The following is a 25,379-nucleotide window of genomic DNA, read 5'->3' on the forward strand; positions in this document are numbered from 1 at the left end:
TACTGGTGGGGAAATTAACACAGAAACTGTATTCCAATAAGATTTATTCCTCCTACGTAGTGATCTGCGACCTGGCAGCGGATGGGTTAAACTGCCACAAATGCAAAGGGGGGATCTGGAGCACAGGGAGCAGTATGTGGAGCCACGTGTGCTCCAGCGGATTATGGTTGTGCCTCTGCAATGCTAACACATTGGTTTAAATAACTGAAAATGAATTAAAATTGGGCTCTTTTTTTCTGATTTGAACACATTAGCAGAATAAGTTTTGTTTTAGCGCCATCTCCTGGCTGCACAAAGCATCACATAATGCTTAAAGGAACAGTAACACCAAAAAATGAAAGTGTATAAAAGTAACTAAAATATAATGTGCTGCTGCCCTGCACTGGTAAAAGTTGTGTGTTTACTTCAGAAAGTCTACTATAATTTATATAAATAAGCTGCTGTGTAGCCATGGAGGCAGCCATTCAAAGGAGAAAAGGCACAGGCACATAGCAGATAACAGATAAAACACTATTGTATTCTACAGAACTTATCTGTTATCTGCTATGTAACCTGTGCCTTTTCTCCTTTTTTCCAGCTTGAATGGCTGCCCCCGTGGCTACACAGCAGCTTATTATATAAATTATAGTAGTGTTACTGTAGCAAACACACCAGTTTTACCAGTGCAGGGCAACAGTGCATTATATTTTTATTACTTTAAAACTCTTTTATTTTTTGGTGCTACTGTTCCTTTAACACGTAATCAATGCCTTTACTTGCAGCACTGCCACTGCATAGATTAATAAATGATTCCTTCACAAGTCTGGGCCCCACAACAACTTATTGGAAACAGATAAAAGTTAACATAGTAACATAGTAAGTTAGGTTGAAAAAAGACATACGTCCATCAAGTTGCGGGTCCCTTGGACCGATTCGGCAGCTTATCGGCCCGTGTATGGGCAAAACAGAGCGGCCTGGCCGACCGATATCTGGCCTGAAATTGGCCAGATATCGGTTGGCCAGGTTAGAAAATCCAGTCGGATCAGGGACCGCATTGACTCGTTGATGCGGTCCCCGAACCGACTGCCCCATAGCCGCAAATGTAATCCGATGGTTTGGCCCCAAGCGAACGGATCTTATAGTGTATGGGCACCTTTAAAAGCCCCACTATTTGTATTAAATGTACAGTGGCCTGAGTGTAACCCGCACAATAGTAAAGGCATACCTCCCTATACTGTGAAAATGGAAAGAGGGCCCCGCACCCCTGCTGGTAATTGGTTCCCATGATTCTCTGGTTCACTGATACTCAGGATAAAGCCCTGATAGTACTGCTATGGCTGTTATACCTATTGTCAGCCATTGTCTTCCCCTTAAGGTCCCCATACAGGGGCCGATTGTAGCTGCCGATAGTGTGCCCATAGTTTGCACAAAAAATACCCTGAGGCCCTTTAATACCAGAGTAAACAAAACAATCTCAAACAAGATTCATTTTGGTTCTACACAACGACTTCTCCTAACTCAGCTGTGTTCGCTTTACCCCCGGGCACTAGTGCAATCTATTAGTGATATCATTGGTTTAGCTCTAACATCGGGAGGCTCCTGATTGGCTATCCCATAGCTCCGCCCGCTGGCGTGTCGCTGCGCCTAGAGACCTGCGGGGTGACGTCACGATATCGCGGGATGAGAGCCGGGGCCCGGAAGTGCTGAGGTACTGGGCGGATCTGGGAGTGGGGGCGGTGCGACTGAGAGCCCGGTGCGCTGCGCTTCCCAGTATGTCGCTGACAGAGGTGCCGGGAGTCGGAGAGCTCAGTTACGATATCATTATTATTTATTGCGTAGCTCTGTAGGGAGAGCGTTATATAAGGCCCTGGTACTCTCCGCATTAGTAATGCCCAGCTGCCTGAGAGTATACTCCGCACTGGGGTTTAGCTGCCATTACCCGCCTCAGCATTGGGGTTACCGAGATCCCTACCCCTCAGGAGGCGGCACATTGCGATAATATAGGCTGTTATTATAAACATGTATTTGTATAGCGCCAACATAATCCGCAGCGCTGTAAAATAAATACATAGTAACATAGTAAGTTGGGTTGAAAAAAGACATACGTCCATCAAGTTCAACCATAATGCCTATATATAACCTGCCTAACTACTAGTTATACATTAACTGAGTTATACATTAAACATACAGCACTATAGGCTGCCCAAAACAATCTACAAAATCTAAACATATATAATATGTACAATATAGCATTCTCTGCCTATCTGCAGTTACACAGGGACATTTTGTCTTGTGACTGTCTATGGCATCTTACAGCAGCCCCTCTGCCTGACTGCCACCCCTCTGCCTGACTGCCGCCTCCAAACATTCAATGTGACAGATGAATACATAGTGGAGCGCTATGTTTAATAAAGGGGCTGAATTTGAATTAAACCCCAAGAAAGAGTCTAACGTGATCCCCAAATGTACCATGTGTGCAAAAATAACACCTTTTAAACTATATAAATATATATAGACACACACACACAGTTGTACACTATTAAACTAATATGTGTGTGTTACACTATATAAAGGGAAGTGGATCAACAAAGTAGTCATCTATTTCAAACCTTTAGATATATTTATATTCTGCACACTATTATATTATCCTTTAGTTTTCTAATTCTTTCTTTTTTTTTTTTTTTTATCAACAGGCTTTTGTATAAATGTTGTTGAAAAGGCTGGATACATTCATCACTGATCACCGCAAACAAATGAGGAACAAAATGTGCGACAGTTTGATGCTTGGCTTTTTATAAGGTAAAGATGAATACACTATTAAAGGTGTAAGCTCCTCAACAGCAGCCCAGGGATGTGCAGTTCCATACGCATTAGATGGCCTAACAAGATCAGAAGATCGGGAGCTGCTGTGATTAAGTGTAAAGGTCCCCATACACAGGCCGATAGTAGCTGCCGATATCGTTCCCTTAGACCGATTCGGCAGCTAATCGGGCCGTGTATGGGCACTACCAACGGGCCTGCCGGGCCAATATCTGGCCTCAAATCGGCCAGATCTCGATCGGGCAGGTTAGAAAATCTAGTCGTATCGGGGACCGCATCAGCTCGTTGATGCAGTCCCCGGACCGACTTCTCCTATTCCAGTTGTTGTAATCCAATCGTTTGGCCCCAGGGCCAAACGATTGAATCACCCTGGATTGTCCCGTTATCGTAGGTGGGGGATATTGGAAGAAGTTCCGCTCGCTTGGCGACATCGCCAAACGAGCGGATCTGCCAGTGTGTGGGGACCTTAAAGGCCTGGCTCATTACTGTTAGGGTGAAGACACACAGAGCTACTAGTAGCAGCTACTTGTCGTGGCTACTAAAAAAGACAATGCTGATAATTTACTGATAATTGTCTCTACGTGTGTTTTAGTAGAGGCAATTCTCAGTATTGTCTATGGCAGGGGATTTATTTGAGCTTAGTAGCCTTGAAAAAGTAGCTGTTATTCGTAGCCCAGTGTGTCTTCACCCTTATAGGGCTGCTCAACCTCTGGCCTGGTACAGTAAGTTCAGGATATAAAGTACATCATTTGTAGCAATAATCTTTTTTTTTTTTTTTTTTTAGACTTTAGTTCTCCTGTAAAAAAGTAAAGTTTTGGGAAGATAGTATTGCTTTGGATCTTATTACACAACTTTAGTGAGGAAGCAGGAAGGCTTGTTTAGCAGTGAGGGATTTAGGGGGAAGTATTTTTTTTTTATTTTTTTTTTTTTAGCAAAAGTGCAGTGAATATTATTTTAGTTGAGAGAAATCAACAATTTGCTTGAGCTAATCAGGGAAGCTAAAACCACTCCCATGTTTGGTCCTTGCGATGTAGATAATTAGGTAGCCAGTGTACATAATAGGCTCCTGTTAACAAATTAGCCGCAACATAAATTGAATGGAGGGGGTTATTTACTGGTAATCTAATGATCTACCTTAAAGGTGTAAATATGTAGTAACTTCAGTTTTATGGTCAAGACTTTTCATGATTAAAACAATAGGCAAAACTTATGTTTAGCTCTAACCCAATTCATGGTGCTATGTCAGGTCATGCTTCCCCTTTGAATGCAAACTTTGACATAAAAGTCTAACTTGTAATTTCTTTAGCTTTCTATAGCGTATCATCCTATAGAGATGGATCAGAAACTCTCTGAATTGGTGGAAGTTCTTACAACCTCTGGAGAACCACAGCTTAATCCAGAAAAACTCAAAGAACTGAAAAAAATCTGCAGGTATGAAATTAGTGTAAATCTGATCTATAGTAGACTGTATATAGATAGTCAGCAGTGACCCATTTCCACTCACATAACATATCTCTTTGAATAGCTTTCTGTCACCTATTAAAGCTTTAACAATGAAGCAGCTTATTAGAACAACTTTCTAAACTGTGAGGCCTATGGCACATAGGGCACGATAATCTACTTTTGTTTGCATTTCCCTACCAAATTCTGCCTTGTGCACACAATGACACGTGGTTCTCATTCAATTCTGTCACTTCCCATAAGAGACAGATGGAGTACCGACCAACTGGTGAAGAAAGTGCCATGTTTGCCATAGGCCTTTTAGTTTTATACACTCATTGAAACATTGTTCCATAGCAGCAACTTCAGCTCCTACTCAACCTTTGCAACCTCTCTGATGATATTTGGAGTGGGTCCCCATGACCCCGTTAAAAGCCAAGAAAATAGCTATTCACTAGGGGAAAGTTATTAAGCACTTCCCAGTGAATATAATCTCTAACCTTAGAACCCAGGCTGACCCTCCTCTGCCCAGAACAACACACCAGCCTATGGTACTTATATTTTGACAACCATGCTGGCATCTTCAATGATTTCCCAGATTCGCTTGTGGCTGCCTGGGAATTTAGACCTTATACAGCTCATGTGAATGGTCCCTGATAGCCAAAAGAATCTGGGAAAATCCACGAAGAGGCACTGTGGTGCTCTGAAGAAAATTCCATGGGCAAGTGCATTTTTAGCAAAGAAGCCTGAGAGCACCAACCCCAAGTCTAAGCGTAGCGTTCATATTCACTAGAGGGTGTCTAACAAATTGTCACTCCTTTTTTTGTCCCTAAATAAGGGATGCACCGAATCCACTATTTTGGGATTTGGCCGAACGCATCTTTGTGACGAAAAGTCACTTGATTTAAAGGATTTGGTTTGACCTGGATCATGGATTTGGCTGACTACAAATCCTGCTGGAAAAAGGCAGAATCTTGGCCGAATCCCAAATTGAATCCTGGATTCGGTGCATCCCTATCATAAATAATGGGACATTCATGTTGCTGTTTTTAACCAAGTTTTTAGAGCTGTTTAAATTGAAGGCGCCCAAGCAAAATCTATGTTCAGAGCTGAATCGGCAGGAGGAGGTAGAATTTCTGTTGTTTCTACCTCCATATCTGACAATTCATCCGTGAACGTCTGTGGAGGGTGGGAACGATCGCACAAAAGATCGAAAATCGCTACGTGTATGGCCACCTTTACAGTTGATACAATAGTTGATTACATTTGTCTGATGCTGCTAAATAGTGCATCAACCAGTGTTGTCCATACACCTACAGATCTGCTTGTTTGGCAGCCAGACAAGCAGATGTTTGCCTAAATTGCCAAATTGAACTGGTCTGTTTTTTATTATTACAGACATTTTGTTGACCAGGCTTACAGAGATTATACATTATTCATGGAACACTATCTAAAAATGAAGAATCAAGATTTTTGAGAAAGTTTATTACAGAATAGATCTTGTTTTTTGGGTTTTTTTTTCCAAGGTCTTCAGATGAACATATTAACCACGTGTACCACCTACTCATGACCCAGCTGAATCAGGAGCATGCAGAGATCCGCCTGTCTGCCTTCCAGATTGTCACTGAGCTCTTTGCTCGCTCGCATCTATTCCGAACGTTGCTGATTTCCAACTTCCAGGAGTTCTTGGAGCTCACTGTTGAGACTGACCATGAACAGCCGCTTCCTCCTCCAAAAGAGGTGGCTCAGAAAATGAAGATTTTGGCAATAAAAACTGTGCAGGAATGGCACGAGAAATTTGGGGAGGCTTACAAGAAACTTTCCTTGGGGTACCATTTCCTAAAGCAGAACAAAAAGGTGATTTGTTGCCATAATGCTTATAAATACAATATAAGGGTAACACCCATGGATAATATCTAGCAGTTATAGAGGTCTGGAATATACTGAAAACTTTTTTATTTGCTCTTTTAAAAGATTGACTTTCAGGATGTGAGATCTCGAACCCAGGCAGAGAGAAAGAGGGAAGAGGAAAAGCAGAGACGTCTAGAAAATATTTATAAAGAGAAAGTCAAGAAGGCGACAGCAGAAATGGAAGGTAATATAATAGTGGGCTATTGAGAGAGATATTATTAAATCCCCAAATAATCTGTGAAATTAGCAGAAATATACACATTACAAAAGCGGCTTGGACATGGTGAGGAATATCTGCTTAAAGGGGTAGTTCATATTTACGTTAACTTTTATGGTGTTATAGAATGTCCCATTCTAGAGTGGCTTTTATAGTTTTTGAATTATTTGCCTTTTTAGCCCACATACTTTCAAGTGTGTATCACTGACCCCAACAGCCTAAAAACGATTGCTCTGTGAGGCTACAGTTCTATTGTTATTGTTACTTTTTATAACTTATCTTTCTATTCAGGCCCTCTTCTATTCATATTCCAGTATCTCATTCAAACCACTCTCTGGTTGTTAGGGTAAATTGGGCCCTAGCAACCAGGTAGCTGCTGAAATTCCAAACTGGAGAGCTGCTGAACACAAAGTTGAATCATTTCAACCGAAAAATAAATAAATGTAGACTAATTGCAGATGGTCTTAGAAAATCACTGCATCATATTGAAACTGAAATTGAATTTAAAGGGGTGGAAATAAGGGCATAGTGGTAAGTATTGATAACAACACTGTTGTATATGTTGGTGCTGGTCTAGTATTAAATGCAGTACAGAATAGAGTACTGTGGGTAAAGGGAAGGTTTCAGGCAGTCGGTCAGTAGGTAGTGCAGATGTAGATGACCTATAGACCCCCAACACAGATCATGGTCTAATGGGGTTGTATGTAATGGGGTCTAATGCAATAAAAGGCACAATCAACCAATCAGCAGGTACCATTTACTGTTCACCTTTTTAAAAAATAACATCTTATTGGTCGCCATGTGTTACTGCTCCTGGGCAAATTAGTGCCTTTTATTACATATAGGGGTTAGAGAATTAAGTGCACAGGAACGTTAAAAGGAAAGTACAGTTAATACCGCTCCCCGTTTATAATACTGTGCCTTACTCTAACTACAGGTTAGTTCTCTTGCATATCCATTCATTTATAGGTCGTCCTGTTTGTGATAACTTTAGCCTCTGTTTCTAGCAAGTGATGTAAAGAGGGGTCAATGTAGGAGATATCCTGGTTAGACTATATAAAACAATAACTTCTCTTATTGCATTTAATAGACATGTTGGAAGAGATCCAGTCCAGTCTGACAGAGATGGAGAACTGCTTTAGGCTCTTGCTGCCAGATCCCAGGGAGTTTGCAGTGTTCACAGACGAGAAGGACTTTGCCTCAGACATGAGGACTAAACCTACCAGCCAATCACCTTCTCATTCTAAATCCACCAGCCAATCATCTGCTTATTCTAAATCCACCAGCCAAGTTTCTTTTGATAACGATGACGAGCAGCCGTGTTGTAGCAAGAACTTACCCCCATTCCCATCATCCTGCACCAGTTCAGCGAGTGGAGCTGAGAGAAGCTTGGGGGAAGGCGCAAAGGAATCCGATAAAAGTGCAAGGAAATCCGATACAGATGACTCTGATGGAGATTACGAAGGCAGCAGGGAGGCTTTTCTCAGAGACCATGGCCTTGGCTCCCATGCATACTCCCTTAGTCTTGAAATATCCACAGGTGACTGTTTATTGGTTAACACATTATGCTGATGTAGTGTAAATATATATATATAAATTTTATATATATATATATATATATATATAATCATTGAAGCTATTTTAGAGGTGTGTCTACTAAGATTGGAGATAAATATCACTGGCCTGTCGCAACCAATCGAAGTTTGCTATTGATTTCTAACTCATAGGTGACTTTTCAAATCTAATTGCTGATTGGTTGCTATGGGCAACATCACAGGTGATATTTATCTCCAATCTTAGTAAACACCCCCCCCCCCCCCCGAAGAAAGGAGGTTCCTGGTCTATAGAGCTTACAGTTTGTGTTCAGACACTAATGGCTGGGTGTTAAATACAGGCTTTTTACCTTTGTGTAGCTTATAAGTCCCAGCAATGAAGTAGATATCGTGCTAGTGATCCGAGAGGTAAGATTTGAGTTACTTTAACACTTTGCGTGCCAGTGACAGAGTCTTCATCACTGATGCTATAGTTACAGTGTGTGAGGTTACAGAGATTCCATGTTTTTAGGTTAAAGGTTAGTCTACGGGAATTATGCATTTCTTAGCTGCACTGGCAGGCAAAAGGTTAGAAGAGAGGACTTCCTATGTGAAGACCTTCCAAAATAAAGGCTTCCATATGACCATGCAAGTACGCAGCTTTAAAGCTACTAATCAAGGTACTTGCACCTATACACGCTCCATTACACTTTGCAGGGAGTGCCAATGTGTTGGTTCATCCTTCTCAAATTAGGCACGACTGCACAGGTACAGGGGGCACAAACACAAAGGAGCCCTTAACGTAATCGTTGTTACTTCTAAAGTTCCCTTAGTATTTGCGCCCTTACACCCAATGACTTGCTGATGCCATTTTTGGTGCCACTCAAGTGACTACACCAGCAGGGATGCCATTCCCACTAAGAAAAAAACATGAAAACATACACTGTATGGATGATAAAATTGTGTGTGTGTGTGGGGGGGGGGGGGGGAACTGCATTGTGGGTAACATGTATGAGAAGGATTTCACAGGTTGTTTGCTTAAAGGATAAGTAAGTCTTTTATTTTAAAATCCCCTTGACTGTACAGCCCCAGAATGACACATGCAGGTAGAAAGGTATGCTGTTCTGGGGAGATTTTTCTTCTTATGATAATATTCTGTTGTAATTCATGCCTTTTAGATCTGAAGGTAAATGAAAATGAGAACAACACAGATGTATTAAATAACCTAATGGATGCACATAAACTCCTGAAACAAAAGTACTGGCCGGCTGTGCAGTCCTGGATACAGGTACGTCCCTGGGTTTTCTGTTTTTTCTGTCTTTAACCTTGCCGGTGCTCCCGCTCCCGACCGCTCCTCCCCTGATGCGTCAAATTTATGTGCCCGGAGGAGGACGTCGGTTGGGAGGCTCTGCGGGGGGGGGGGGCTTAGGGGATGCACCTGGCTGGGGGCACCTGCAGGGCCCCTGGGACAGGAGCCCCGGTGGGCCCTTCACCCCCCAGTCCGACCCAGGGCAAGCACATAAAAAGCTGTATAACTAAAGTCCTTTTCAAGTTAAACATAAAAACCCTAATTACTTTTTTTTATTAACACATCCATACCCATTATAAAGGCATTTAAAAATCCCAGCTGTCAATGAATCATATATTGGCTGCCCCACCTCTATGCCTTAGTCATAGAGGCAGGGCAATTACTTTCACTTTTCGTTCAGCACTCACTTTCCCCCTCCCTTCTCACCATCTAATTGTGTAGCCAGTGCTTTGAAATGGGCATCAGGTCCCCCATTCTGGCACATACACCAGATTTTGGGGTGATACAAAGCTTGCCCACAAAATGGGCAGCAAGACTGAAGGAAACAATATTTATATTACTTATATAGTGTAAGTGAAGTTTATTTTGCTTGACAAACACAATAGAAAATAATTTGGAATTACTTCTTAGAGTGACTGGTCCCCTTTTCAGTGTCTTGTTAACCACATGGCAAAATGTGTGTTACATCTATAAATATTAAAATTATTTCTTATCCGTTGAGTTAGAAATATGCAAAGGCATAATTTAATAAAAATAGTGTAAAGAAAAATGTAAGTAGTATAGTAGTAGTGATCTTGCTTTAACGATAGACTTGGTAGCTCCGATGATTGTGGTCACAAATCAGGTGACCAGTTGGAGTCAAGTGGGTATGTTGTTTTTGCTTAATCACTGCTGCCTGCATGTGTTGGATGGAGCTGGAGAGGGGTTTGTGGCCCTTGCGGTGCTTGCTTACATCACTATGCTTTCCTATTGCCATGCAGCTTTTCACAAAGGCCGGAACCAATAGCGAGAGCCTCAAATGTGCAATCGATGTGAAAAAGGAAATTGAAGCCGCGCTAAAAAAGTACAAGGAGATGAACATTGACTGTCACACCAAAGAGCGCAAAGTGGTAAGTGGCCCATTCTAAGACTTGGCTAAACTAGATAGGCCACACTCTGTTCCCAGGCACGAGACCTCCTGTAGGCTGTAGTCTGTAGCATGGAAAATTAACACCTTCTCTGCCCGTGTCTACGTTGCTGGCAAGGATGTTACTAAGGACTGTGACCCAGAAATTGGTTATGTTGTGTAGCCCCTTAATAAATAATTGCTTTCATATTTGTTTGAAAGGGAAAAGGGAAGTCCATGACAGCAGAGGAACTGTCACTTTTTAGCTGGAAGATGCATGAGAATAAGCCCCAAGTGCCATAGTGCTTACTCTGATTCATAGAAATAGTGCTGTAATGGATATTTTGAAATGGTAGCTCTCACTGCTTTTCTTAATATAAAACAAAAAAAAACAAACTGTCTTTTGGATACAAATTTTCTATTCATTGCAATGGTGTAAACAAGTAGGGGCGGGTTGGGATCAGGTTAATAGAGTGGGGGAACCCCAATCCCAAGGCTTTTCCAGGACATGTGTTAATGATAAGAAGGAATCAGAGGCAGCCAGCAGACAATACACGTCCTTGGGCACGTTTGCACCATTTATGTGCTAAAGGAAAACTATACCCCCCAAACAATGTAGGTCTCTATAAAATATATTGCATTAACAGCTCATATGGAAAACCCTGCTTCATCTAAATAAACCATTTTCATAATAATATACTTTTTTTAGTAGTATGTGCCATTGGGTAATCCTAAATAGGAAATTTTAAGCATTAAGAGCTGCCCCCTTGGATCATAGGAGTCACAGTGCACACAAACAAGCCAAGGCACACATACATGCTAGGTCCCATCAGCCAACGAATCGGCAGAGTTCTGCCTTTTGCTCCCACACTACTTCCTGTTACAGTTAGAGCTGCATTATTTCCTGTCAGCTGATCTCTGAGGGGGCACACAGCCCATCTCTAAATGGCGGCTCAAGGGAAAGGATGCAAAAGGGCAATATTTACTGATATATATATTCCAGTTTGGTAAGATTCTTTAATAGGCCACTTAATATGATATAATTTATTGATTAAGTATTTATTCTGGGGGTATAGTTTTCCTTTAAAGTAAATATTTTTTTTTTTTTTTTTTACTCTGTGTAATATGATTCACAAGACCTGTGGCCATGAAAGGCTCAGTTTTTCCACTGGTAATACCATTGCATTAGAAGCATTATAAGAAACATTATGGGGCATATTTATAATGGTGTCTAAGCCACTGGTGATGTTGCCTTACACACAATAAATAGGCCCCTAAATCCAGTCTTCCAGCAGTTCCATTAACTGGCATGGTAATTCTGGTTCCTGGCCACTAGAGGGAGTACACAGCACATGCTGTCTAGGCACTGAGTGCCGTTATAGCCTTTCAGACAGACTCATAGCCAATTTCTAGTTGTGATACTATGACCTGTAAATGTGAGACAAGTGCGCCGGCAACAGTTTGAATGAAAAAGAATACTATTAGAATTTAATAATGATTAAACAGATATGTTTTACTATTCATTTAGCTTGCCAGTTTGACCCAAGTTGGTGTTTTATATTAAGGCTGCCTTGGAAAGGGTAACCATACCTATACCCAAGATATACAGTGCACTGTACCTAGGCAAGACTGTCCCATAGGGCTTTCATGGAATAGGGAGTAGGGGGTACAGTCCGGCTGCTTCAGGAAACAAGGCTAAGGTCACACCAGGAGATGTGTCACTGTAATACAGTGAATTGGCCAGAGATGTGGCCAAGTGAGCTACTGTCACCCCCTGCAGGTGTCAGGGTTATAGAGCTGTGCCCCTGGGCTAGTGGTTGAAGATCTCTAACCAGTCCTCTGGGTCTGATAATAACCTAAGGGTTAATATCCTAAATTGGCCCACAGGGCCATCTCTAAGGTTTAGGTAAGTTAAGTCAGGATGTCCTAAAACATGGATGCCCAACCTACCGCTCCCATACCCTATCCACATTCTAGATAAACTTTTCCCATTAATCTGCAGGGATACACACTCATTTATCCTAATTGAATCCCCAATTTAATATAATGTAAGAAAAATTACAGATCCGGCCTCACTAGCAAAGCGTTTATTATAATGCTGGTACATACTGATTCCAAGGCAGGCCGGCCATAACATTTACTGCTCTGTAAATATCAATAACATTTAATCGCTTACAAATTATTTTCTCACCCGGCAGTTAAAACATTTTGCCATAGAGTTTACAGTTCTTCCTTTTTTTATGCTCCTTCCCCGCCAACAGGAGTGAGAGAATAGAGACAGCCGACCCAACAGCTGCAGGGGAACCAATGGGGGTCGTGACTGCTGCACAGTGTTAGTGTAACAGGACAGCTGCCCCAGGGTGTAGGGTGGGGGTACAAGTGTCACATGTTTATTCTGTAGCAGTTGATACCCATTTGCAAGGAGCAATAGGAGGAAGGATCATGTGGCTGTGAGCGGATTGCCAACCATTTTTTTTCTGAACCAAAGCTCTCCTGCGTGCAGCCATCTTTTTTGCATACCGCAAAAGGGGTGGGGCTTTCTGGAAAATAGGTGACCGAGAACATGACTAGGTTTCATTTCTTGGTGTCTCTGCCCGTTTAATTGGACTCTCCTTTGCAATTATACATGCAAGTAAGAGCTACCGTGTTGTTTGGCACAGCTGAAGACACTTTGCAGAATGGTATGCTGTAGTTAGACCTTAATTATATGAAAGATAACAACATATAGGGCCTATTTATGACCATAATAGACTAGCAGGGCTGCTAAATTGGCCACAGTCCGTTGCACAAAAGAGCCCATTCACTAAAGGTATTTGTATCAACTTGCACACATTGCACTTCCATATAGTGCTGCTCACCACTGCTCGCCCCTTCCTGCCACCTGTTCCAGTTTACACGTAATTGCATCTATTGACGCCATTATGGCAGCTTTGGCTGCGTCAGGGCCAGTTGGTAGCGTTCACCGCCCAACAGCGGCTTGTGTCAATCACCACAGCGGTGAATAAAGAATAGGTCGCCTGTGTTGCTTCATGCTGGAAACCTCGCAGAATTTCCAGCGCAGTTGCCTCTGATTCGCATTGAAAAGCAAGTGCCATACATTGGCTGCAATTGCATCAGGTACAACCCTGGAGACCTCAATGGCTGAAATGATGGGAAAAAGCGCTGCATTGTTATGGCGACTGTCTCCGAATTGCACTTTGCACACTGTGGCGTGGTAGGTAAATGAGCCCTCTGTGTGTGTATCTGTATATACCTGTACGTAAGAGAGGGAAGAACATATATTAGTAAAAATAAGCCACAGACTCCTTTTCCCTATACATTCCCCGACACAAACCCGATAGGGCCTACTTTCCCTTTAAGACTGCAGCACACAGCCTGCCAAGCTTCTCCTTTAAGAAGGCGCCCAGTCCGGGGCCGATGCACATGAGATATTGGCACGGCAGAATAATTTGTAAGGCCGTCCCCGTGCCGGGGATTAGCATATAAATAGCAGACGCAATGGTGACCATCACAGCTGAGTACATTTAATTTTTACTTTATAAGACAGAATGGGTTTTTAAATGTGCAGCCATCAAGGCGGCTGAAAGACAAATGAAGTTTGGAGTTCACATGCCCGCCGACTGCTTTCCGTTGCCTTTCCTTATTTATTCGCCGTCGCGCCGAGGGAGCGGGACAGAACATAAAATTGTTTTGTTGTGCAGATAGTGGCGGAGATAGCGGTGGAAATTAATTGGGAAATGTATTTAATAGTACGGGCATCGGCGCCACTTTATCTCCTCTAGTTCCGCCGGCGAATCCCTGCAACAATAATTAGTTAAAATCACTTTATTCCGTGCCGTCAGCTGATGGGACTATGTTTTTATGCTTTTTATGGCCTGGCGCCGCTTGTTTAATTGCCAGGTCGCTGGTCGTTTTTAATTTCGCTTAACAAAGTGTCCAAATTGGTTCTATTTCTAATTTTTCTCATTTGTTTTTATGGCGTCCCCACCGAGGTCGTCACATGAGCGTCACCATTGCCCTCCGATTCAGCTTCACCGACCCTATATTGGGGGTAATCACTCTAATTATAACGCTTATTTACTATGCCTGTGATATTAGCGACTTGGGGGCCCGTAAAATACGCAAATGCCTTTTCTCCTTTATTGTTTCATAATATTTACGTTTATTTTCTCTGTCCAGCTTGGATTTTTTGAGTCTCAGTTTGCAGCCTGTAATGCACAAATTTGTCATTGGCTCGGTCTGTAGACTTGAATTCGAGTTATGGTTCGAAAACTTGAATTTATTAAGTGCAAAAGACCCAAAAATTCAAATGTAAATATTCGCCATGTAAAAGCTTGCGAGTTTCTATAGAAGTCAATGGGAGTTGTCCTAGGCAAAGTCAAGCCTTATTCTCAGACTCGAGTTTTTAGAGCTCATAAACTCGTAAAATTCAAGAAATTTGAGTTTTTTTTTATTCAAACAAGTTTTCCTTATTAATAAGTAATATGTGAGTTTATTCAATTTAAAAAAAGAAACTCGAATTCACAAACTCGAAAATTGGTAAATAAGTAGATTCTTTTCTTGCTTTCCCAAGCCCATGAATATGTTTTTCTTGGCGAGCAGAATGTGAGCGTGGTGCCGTTTGTAAGGAAGTGTCTAGACGCTCTGTTGTACAAAATACTTGTTAGGAAATTGCTGAGACGTTTTCTTGTGGAAGCGCTGCTTGTTAGCAAGGGAATGGGTGTGGAACATTGCCTGCCCGGCTTACACACTGTATGATAATCTCACGTTTACACTGATGCCCATCATGTGATCATTTATCATCCTGCCATGTAGTGATTCAGTTGTAATGGAATGTTCTGGGCAAACCCGCGACAGGCTCAAAATGTAGCGGGGTTGAACGCTTGCTTCAAGCAAGTTTTGTGTGAAATCTGAGCTGACAGCGGCGTAGCCTGAGTAAGTAACAGCATTAATGCCGTAGGTGTCTGAAAACCATCAAATGATTGCCTTGTGTAACAGTCAGGAGACGTGGAAAGTGTTTGGGCAAAAAAAAGCACTGGTCAATAATGGGGGTTCCATTTCTGGCTAAAGAAGGGATAATAAAGCTGAGCACACACTACAGGAATTGGAAGTTTGCTAAACTATCCGACGGGATCATAGTGGGGCCCTAGGGGGATCCACCTGGGGAAGGACCACATCAACACACCAATGTCACCCTCAGCCAATGGGATATTCTAACCTGCCCTGTAGATATTGGCGGGGCAGAGCATGTTACAGTGAAAGCCATTGGCTACTGGCATCACAAGTATAATAAACACAGTGAGTGCATGTAGTATTGGTTACTAGCACCCCAAGCACATGTTACACACTAAGAGGCAGTATGTTCTGTAACCTCTACTACATTATATACAGTGAGAGGAAGTGGGTACTGACAACCCAAACACATTATATATATATATATATATCTATATATATATATATATATATATATATATATATATATATATAGGCATGGGGCCCCTTATCCGGAAAGCTCCGAATTACGGAAAGCCCGTCTCCCACAGACTCCATTTTAATCAAATAATTCAGAATTTTAAAATTGATTTCCTTTTTCTCTGTAGTAATAAAACAATACCTTGTAATTGATCCCAATTAAGATATAATTAATCCTTATTGGATGCAAAACAATCCTATTGGGTTTAATTAAGTTTAATTGATTTTTTTTAGTAGACTTAAGGTATGGAGATCCAAATTACAGAAAGACCCCTTATCCGGAATACCCTTGGTCCCGAGCATTCTGGATAATGGGTCCCATACCTGTATATATATGTATATATATGTATATATATATATATATATATATATATATATATATATATATATATATATATTTAATACTGCATTGTATTTGTGTAATAGAAATATTAAGAAGTAAATGTATAATTATTTGCTGTGGCGTTGCTTTCTCAAGCTCAGCTCACAGTTTCCTTGTATGAAGCCCCCCAGTAATCTATTACTGTCTGGCTATACCCTTGTGTCCTTCATAGCCCTTCTCCCTAGACACAGATATAGGAGCAGCAGGGCCAGCCCATAACCTGCTCAGAAAGATAGCACAAAACTATGCCATTACACAGTATTCTGTTAGGTACAGTCCAGCAGAAACGGCCCCCTTATTATGCTTATGACCTGTACACTGAAAGAAATGCCATGAAAATGGTGTGAGGATAGGTTATTCTTTTGTACAAAGTAGAATTCAGCTGGAATAGCCCCTTACTTTGCTTAGAAGCCTGTTCTGGGATGTTCCTTCAAACTATGTCAACATAGGTTATTCTCCTATATGCAGCACAGTTCAGCAGGAACAGCCCCCTTTGTTAAGCATAGGATTCCTCTGTTGGTTAGTCAGACATGGAAGGAAAATGTGATTTTATTTTAACTAGGGATGCACCGAATACCAAACCAAATTTTTAACTTCGGTGTTCACGTGATTTTTCGCATTCGGTTTGACCAGTACTGTGGATTTGGCCGAATCCTGGGTTCGGTGCATTCCTAACCTTAACCCTCTGTACAGAGTAAGATTTACTTGTTTGGCGAGGTTGGAAAAGTCGGAGTGAAGACTGCATCAATGAGCCGATGCAATTCCCAATCCGACAAAAAATCAAGCCTGTCAGATAAGCTGCTCAGTCAGTCTTAAAGGGGACCTGTCACCCAAAGAAATAATTCCAAATCCTTTTGTATCATGTTTTTAGAGCAAAAGAAACGTTACTTACACTGTATAAATGATTGAATTCCTTTTTCCTTCAGTCCTGGAATTAACATTCACAGCCAGCAGGTGGGCACCATTTTGTTTACACTTGCAAAGTTTGTATCCCCCCCAAAATCTTATGCATTTGCCATCTAGGTGATATCTAGTAAGTGCTGAATGGAAAGTGAAAGTAATTGTAATTAAAAATCTGAGCTGTCAATCATATATTGCCTACCGGCATAGAGGCGGGGCAGGCAATATATGATTGACAGCTCAGATTTTTAAATACATTTATAACAGGTATGAATGATTTAATTAAAAAAAAGAATTATGATTTAATGTTTATTTTTGAAAGCGCCCCCCTGTCCTGGAATTAACATTCACAGCCAGCAGGCCAGCGCCATTTTGTTTACACTATTATTAAGGCAAAGCTTCTTATCACCCCGAAATCTTATGCATTTGCCATCTGGGTGATATCTAGTAAGTGCTGAATGGAAAGTGAAAGTAATTGTAATCAAAAATATGAGCTGTCAATCATATATTGCCTGCCCCGCCTCTATGCCTTCGGCATAGAGGCGGGGCAGGCAATATATGATTGACAGCTCAGATTTTTAAATACATTTATAACAGGTATGAATGATTTAATTAAAAAAAGAATTTTGATTTAATGTTTATTTTTGAAAGAACTATTATTATACAGCTTTTTATGTGTGGGTGGCAGGTCCCATTTCCTTTAAAGTCACTCAGCCCTGTGTATTGACCAGAATAAATCAGCATGTGACTATTAGCCATTCTGTAGCCCCATACAATCATGTACACGTGTTCAGCTAATCGAAGGGGGCACCCTAAATCACTGCAGGCACCCCCAGTTCTAACCGTACCCTCCAGCGCCAAGGTGCCCTGCCTGCGGTTGCCGATTAGCATTCCGCCCATGGAATATTAAAGGTACGTAGCCTAATAATCGCGTTTGTATGCCAATGGCCTCCATATTGGCAGCCTGCCGCTATACGTTATGCATTGTAGCTCCCGACTCACATTCTACCTTTTTAGGAAATTAAAACCCATAAATTCAGTTTAGTGTTTGATACGCACGGCTGTCGCCCGCAGCCGCGACGCCCCCTAAAACCTTGGGTTGCTTTTCACCTTTCATAAATTCCCGGGGAGTTTTTTTTTTTTTTTCCATACAAAAAATAATTTTCAGCTCCGCAGCTCATTGTTATTCAAACTTGATTGATCGTCGTCATTTACCCGGCGAGGAAGTTAAGTGCCGCTGTCATTTCCCAGAGTATAATTGGGACGTTTCACAGGTCAGCGATAGTGGCAGGGTTTCCCTTTTGATTAGTGTTAGACTGATAACAAAAATTACACTTTCCCCGTGATTGATGGGCCCCATAGTGTCTAAATGCAGCGGTCATGCATTGTACCTAAACAAAATGAATTTGCATCTGATTATCAGCGCCGGCTCTGATCCTCTGCTTCTTCCCATTAAAGGAGACAAAGATAGGAGAGAACTGATCCTTTCAATCAATAGCTATATATGGGCCGACGTGTGTGGCTATTTGCCATCAAATCCTGTTGTATACATTGCACAACTACAGCAAACAAGGGGAAGTTGTGCTCAACACTACATTTTAAACCTTTAGGGTGAAGACACACAGAGCTACATAGTAGCAACTACCTGGCATGGCTTCTAGATACCAGAAAATCCCCTCCCATAGACAGTACTGAGAATTGCCTCTTCTAAAACACACATAGAGACAATTATCAGTAAATGATCAGCATTGTCAATTTTAGTAGCCACGACAAGTAGCTGCTACTAGTAGCTCTGTGTGTCTTTACACTTAGATGGTGGTGCAATGAGGCTGTGACCACAAAATATATATAGACAACAACAAGAGCCCCTTTGCACTCACCCATTATCAATATATATAGAGCATTAAGCAATGCCCCCCCCAGTACATTGTTAGCCAGCAGTGCCCCCCCTAGTACATTGGTAGCCAGCAGTGCCCCCCCCCCCTAATACATTGGTAGCCAGCCCAGCAGTGCCCCCCTAATACATTGGTAGTTAGCCCAGCAGTGCCCTCCCTAATACATTGGTAGCCAGCAGTGCCCCCCCCCTAATACATTGGTAGCCAGCCCAGCAGTGCCCCCCTAATACATTGGTAGTTAGCCCAGCAGTGCCCTCCCTAATACATTGGTAGCCAGCCCAGCAGTGCCCCCCTAATACATTGGTAGCCAGCCCAGCAGTGCCCCCTAATACATTGGTAGCCAGCCCAGCAGTGCCCCTCTAATACATTGGTATCCAGCCCAGCAGTGCCCCCCCCCTAATACATTGGTAGCCAGCCCAGCAGGTCCCCCCCCCCCGGCCTCTTATTTGACTCCTTTGGCGTCGGCGGCTCCTTCGTGGCAGCTTCGGGCTTCTCTGGAGAGGTCCTTCCTGGATGACGCCTCTGCACTTCTGAGTGTCAAAAGAAGACAGGTCCTTTTATAAGGTTGCGCCCCATGCGTACTGACGTCATATGTACTCACAGGGTACGACCAATAGGATTACCCGCTGAGCACCAGTGACAGGGCCCGTAATTGATTAAAGGGGGCCTGAGCTACTAAGAAAACTGTAGCACGGCCGGGCCCGGGATGACTGTCCCCCCTGTGCCCCCCTGATGGCAGCCCTGGCTGTCTGTATGACATTACACAACCTGTGTATTAATATAATATTAAGTACGCCTATTCCCTGCCTGCAACTTGCATCTCATCCACAAACGCATGGTTTTAGTGCATTGTTGCAAGGCCATTTATGTCCACAATTAAATTAGAATTCTGCGGAAATTCTTGCATTGTGGGTTTAAAAAAAAATTCAGATGTGCTTAAAAAATATCACTTTACACACTGTGCTACATTTGTACATGATCCTTAAAGTGCCTGTAAAGTTTCATTTTAGTTTTGCCAATCAACCTGTCTGTCTGTCTGTCTCTCAAAAACCTTGTATCATCTGTAATATATACCATTATAATACACAATATCTTGTAAATGATATCCATATAAACATATAAACACAGCTTAGTGATGTCATTAGTTATAGTCAGTGCCTAGAGATGTCATTTCCATCACATGACTCATTGAAACCTGTGTATTACAATAAATAGTGTACCCCCTGTTGTAAAATATAAGGATATTGGAAGTCACCTCACATTGATATGGTCATAGAACTCCTCAGTGACTTATATATCCCTATATTTTACAACAGGAGATATATATATATATACACTATATAATACACAGTATTCTGTAAAATGATATCCTTATAAATAGGGCTTGGTGATATCACTTGTCACACAACTCATTGAAACATGTGCGTTGCTAGAAATAACACATTGTTGTAAAATATATTAGAAGTTAATACAGGTATGGGATCCTGTTTTCCAGACAAGGGGTTTTCCAGACAAGGGGTCTTACAGTAATTTGGATCTCCATACTTATCTTCCACAAAGGATTTGGCCAAATCTTAAGTCTTAACCCTTATTTGAATATGCATGTGGTTTTTTTTTAAGGATTCAGTTCTGCCAGGTTCTAGAATTCTGCCGATCCACATGAATCCCAGTGCTTAGTGATGTCATCAGTTTAAATCTGTGACATCATCTGTGCCACATGATTTTGCATATTAGAACTATTGTATTTGTATTTGACCATGGAATCTCAATGACTTCTAGGAGCCTTTGGTTGAGATTAGGGCTGCGTTGCCCGAACAAGGGGCCCAACCTGAATGGCAGTTTGGGTAAATTATGGGGCAAATGGTTACATGCTGATGGATACTGCTGAATATAGGGAATAATGTCCCTCCTATTTTATAATGTAAGGTCATAGGAAGTCACCAAGGCCCTAAAGGTATGAAGCAGAAAGTCGTAGATGGATGACCCCTGACAAAATTGACCATGGCAATAAGTGTAAAAAATGCCATAATATCTTTAGCTTTACATTTGGTAAATTTGTTTTATGTGATTACCTGCAGTTTTGGTTGTCTGTTATGTGCAGATGACAGCTAGCGATGATGATGATGATGATGATGAATTCGAAGAGGTCCCTGAGAAGGAAGGTTACGAGCCTCACATTCCAGACCACCTTCGGGAAGAGTACGGTGAGTTTGCCCAGCTGTGAAAAGCTTTATCCCTGCATGTTACTGCGGCAGTAAAGTAAATAAACAGCCATTATGAAGTAATAAAGTGATCAGTGGTGTGGGTAATCTCTCTGACTGCTGCGAGGAAGTCATTACAGAGATAGGGAAGCAGCGATTGGCCCTAGATAAACAAATACTTTGTAGGAGAAGAAGAGACGCCGGCTGCCGGCTTATTTCATTCACTTGCGTAGTTTAGAGCCTGCCGCTGTTATGTCGACTACAAAGGAATATTTATAAAAGGGTATTTATTTTCCCCCGTGGATGAAAAATATACAGCTTTAAATGCCTTTGTATTAAATGGGTTTTTGGCGCGCTGTGATCACAGTAAATCTGTTTAATTAAATCTAGTTATACGCCGAGATGACACCCACACAATTACTTTCTATAGGAGGTCTCGGGGGATATACAAAAGAATAAAACATTATTACGAGGCACCCTACGATAACCGGCGAAAGGAGAAAGCGAGGGAGAAAGGGCGGCACTTTTATAAAAGGAGATAGTATAATATGTAAGCTTGCCCGGAGGCAATATCTGCATACCTTGCATTATTATTTCATCAAATTGTAGCTGGAAAGAATATTTATTGTTGCTCCATGCTGGCTGGCTTTGCAATTGGTTAATGTTCTTTGTTTGAACTAAACTATTGCATTCAGATGCTGGGGCCACATAGGAGTCTTTAGCGCTTCTACTCAGTCTCACTATGGCATGTAATCATCTTCTGGGGCAGTTGTACAGTCAGAACAAAACAATTTATTCATCCAAATTCCATTGGGCTAAAAGCCGATTGGCTGACAGTCTTGGTGCACCTTTGGTTTGAACTTTTTCTTACATTCAGGAATCCCAAGGGTTTTCCCAATATCTGACCATGTTACTGGCCTAAGTCTGTCTTAGGACTTGTGCTAAACACTATAGTGTGCAGGTCTATGTAAGATGTCTGTAATGGAATTCTGTCTTGATTTTATGGTGTACATTTTATTTCTAAATGACACTATTTACATAGCAAATAATTCACACTACAATTTCAAATTTTATTCTTGAACCAACAAATGTATTTGTAGCTGTAATATTGGTGTGTAGGTGCCATCTCAGTGCATTGTGCCTGAGTCTGAGCTTTCAGCCAGCGCTACACATTAGAACTGCTTTCAGCTAACCTATTGTTTCTCCTACTCCCATGTAACTGGAGGAGTCCCAAGCCGGACTTGGATTTCTTACTATTGAGTGCTATTCTGATACCTACTGGGAGCTGCGATCTTGCTGCCTTCCCATTGTTTTAGCTGCCTGAGTCTTAATTTACAGATAAGTAGACCTTTATTAGTAACTGTTGGTTAATTTCTCCCCTTTTCCACAACTGCTTTTGAAGAACAAAGGAACTTGGTAAATTAAAAGTCCTTACTTAGCAAACACTGGTGTATGTTGCCCCTTTAGAGATTTTTGAAGACATCTGAAGCCCACAAACCTGCTTTTCTCACCAAAAACTGCAAAATAATATACAGACCGAAATAAAGAAAGTCTTATAGTGGGTTATATTCTTAATTAATTTAGATGCCCTAAAGTGTGTTGTTTACCCTGAAGAGATGGGGGCAGGTGACAGTGAGTGGAATGACCAAGGTTTAGTGTGTTGGCAATGCTGTTCATGGGCTGTATTGGTAGCACAAATATAAGACTTGCCGTCTTATTGCCTTTCTCAGTATTTTAGACAAAGGGATCAGGGTCCCCTTGTGGGCCAACATGAGATCAAAGCCCCTATAGTTCATAGCAAGTATTTGAAGACGTGAAAATAGTTTTTGACTCTCACACCCCCCTACATTGCTTTGGGCAACAGTCCCAATGTGTTGCCTTCCCTACCCCTTATGTGCAAGGTTGCACTCCTCAAGCTGTGGATGTTTGACTTGCTCTCTAGAGATTAAATCAGGCGAGTGGATTAAACACATCACAAGATAAAGTACAGTATGAAAGGTTGTGATCTATAGAAATGGAAATATGAAACTGTAGGCGCTTCCCTCCCCTCTGTTACAGAGTCTGAATGACAAACTTCAGCCGACGTTATCTTTATAACTGACCTTTGACTCCATAATTCTACATTAGAGCCGCAGAACATTGGCTGCAGCTGTATCCTTCATAGAAATGACTTACCTCCTTAGTATAAAGGGCTCCAAAATGCTTATAGTAAAAGTAAACCTTTAAAATAAGCTTATGTAAAATTGATAGTAAGTGTTAAAGTACTGTAGTCAAGAACGTTGTCTGATTGACTGATCTGATGTTCTTCTGGTTAGGAAAAACATTAGAAACCTCAGATACACGTATTGCCTAACCAGAAGTACATTAAAACAGCCATCTTTCTTTCTCCTGACAACTTCCTTGACTACTTCATGTTCGGAAAGTGACCTGCAGGTGGTGCTGTTGTAACAAAATGCATTCATATTGATTACTTACCCATAATATCTTTTAATAACAAAATTATGCATATTGCAAAAATGCCATAAAACTGTTTTGTACGATGGGTATCCATATACAACAGATTTTGGTGGACTGGGGAGGTGTGAAAATTGAATGTACTGCGGCACCATGTTGGCCAGGGCACTGGCAGGACAAGTAGCGGCACTGCAGTAGCTCTGCTCCTACAGCTGCTGAATTGTTTGGGCTGCCAGGTGAACAATTAAACAGTGGCCATGCTCTGTACGGCCTCTCCCCCCCCCCCCCCAAGCTTAAAAAATACAAGGCTGGGAATGTTATATGTTACATAATGAAATTGCTGTGCCAACAGAGGGGTTCTGCAGACCTGTTCACAGGAGTTTGCTATCTTGGATTTTGTTAGGCTATCTTTTGTGTGCCAGTGGCACTGCACATGCTCAGTGTGCTCTAGGCTGCTGGGAAGCTGCTAGCGCTAACAATCCTATAGTGATGGGAAGAGTTGGTTTTAGATAGGATCTGTGAGTACTGTGGCTCTAGAATCTCAGCTGTAGGCAGGATAGGACTTGGCTCCCCAGGCAAGGGCAATAGTGGCTAGAACCTTCATTGGACACTTTCCAAGCTCCAATATAAACTTTTTCCTTATTTAACAATTCTATTGAGCTTTCGGAATATCAGTTGCACTTTCTTTTCTCAGTACATAACGTTGGGTATAAGCAATACAACTTAATCAAACTCCCTGTTACCATTAATTGAAATGTGAACTAAAATCCAGCATTAATCAGCGAGGTGCGCGCATTCGTTTTGGTACCATACGAGGGCTCGGGAAGTGATTATTTTACCCATGTAATTAGAAGGGTATGAAACATGATTAAAACAAACAAGTAATTGGATTTTGAAGGCGCAAAGTTTCGGAGGCACTGATTAAGAATGTTGTTTACACAGCCCGGCGACTAATAGACTCATAAATTCATCACTGGGAAGTATTTTACTGAGCCCCCGCATATCTCCAACCATTGTCTGAGCGCCACAGGGCATTGGAATTATTCTCCGTGCGGGCAAGTGCTGCCTCCGTCTATGAATCTCACTTTATTCAACTGAGAACATGAATTTCTCAACTACACAAGCATGCAAAAAGTTCTAGGGGTACCAGATTTGGGCCGTGATTGACTATAGGTTACCCCTATATGGGCTGGCAGCCTACAGGAGGCTTTGTATGGCAGTACTCATGGTTTTTATGCAACCAAAACTTGCCTCCAATCAAGGAGTTTAGAAATAAGAACCTGCTTTGAGGCCACTGGGAGCAACATCCAAGGGGTTGGTGAGCAACATGTTGCCCTGAGCCACTGGTTGGGGATCACTGGTCTAAACTAAAGGGATGTTAGCAGACGTGGAAAAGGTTGGCCTGTGTATGGCTCACTTTCTGCCTAGTTACACTGCCCTGCTTCTTCCCTTTCTTTTCTTCCCAGCGCTGATGGGGGTAGAACTCGTTCTTTCACCTGTGGGCGGCACAAGCAAACTTCTTTACAAAGCACCTGTAGATACTAAAGTCTAAAGCTGCCCATACACAGGCTGATATAAACTGCCAACTCAGCCCGTACAGATCCTGTTGGCAGCTCATTGGCCCCTGTGTGGGTTATTTTGACTAATAGATTGCCGGCTAGAAATTGCCTATTGTGGACCTTTTCTGACTTCTCTTCTTAGGCCTTCATTTGGGATCTTTATTGGCCATGGTGCAAATTATCAGATTAGCCGATTTGGCTAA

General features: G+C 41.8%; 1 protein-coding gene across 4 annotated transcripts in view; it reads left to right on the forward strand.

The window, feature by feature from the left end:
• Positions 1 to 1,580: 1,580 nt before the first annotated feature.
• Positions 1,581 to 25,379, forward strand: part of uvssa (UV stimulated scaffold protein A) — a 39,033-nt gene continuing 15,234 nt past the window's right edge. The window contains exons 1-9 of one of the 4 annotated variants that reach the window (XM_012953068.3): positions 1,581 to 1,687; positions 2,673 to 2,778; positions 4,106 to 4,230; positions 5,766 to 6,096; positions 6,214 to 6,334; positions 7,458 to 7,907; positions 9,078 to 9,187; positions 10,189 to 10,317; positions 21,064 to 21,166. In XM_012953068.3, coding sequence (XP_012808522.2) covers positions 4,133 to 4,230; positions 5,766 to 6,096; positions 6,214 to 6,334; positions 7,458 to 7,907; positions 9,078 to 9,187; positions 10,189 to 10,317; positions 21,064 to 21,166 — 1,342 coding nt within the window. In that variant the 5' untranslated portion in view covers positions 1,581 to 1,687; positions 2,673 to 2,778; positions 4,106 to 4,132. 4 annotated transcript variants of the gene reach the window in all.

The sequence above is a fragment of the Xenopus tropicalis genome, chromosome 1, assembly GCF_000004195.4.
Source record: "Xenopus tropicalis strain Nigerian chromosome 1, UCB_Xtro_10.0, whole genome shotgun sequence".
Lineage (NCBI taxonomy): Eukaryota > Metazoa > Chordata > Amphibia > Anura > Pipidae > Xenopus > Xenopus tropicalis.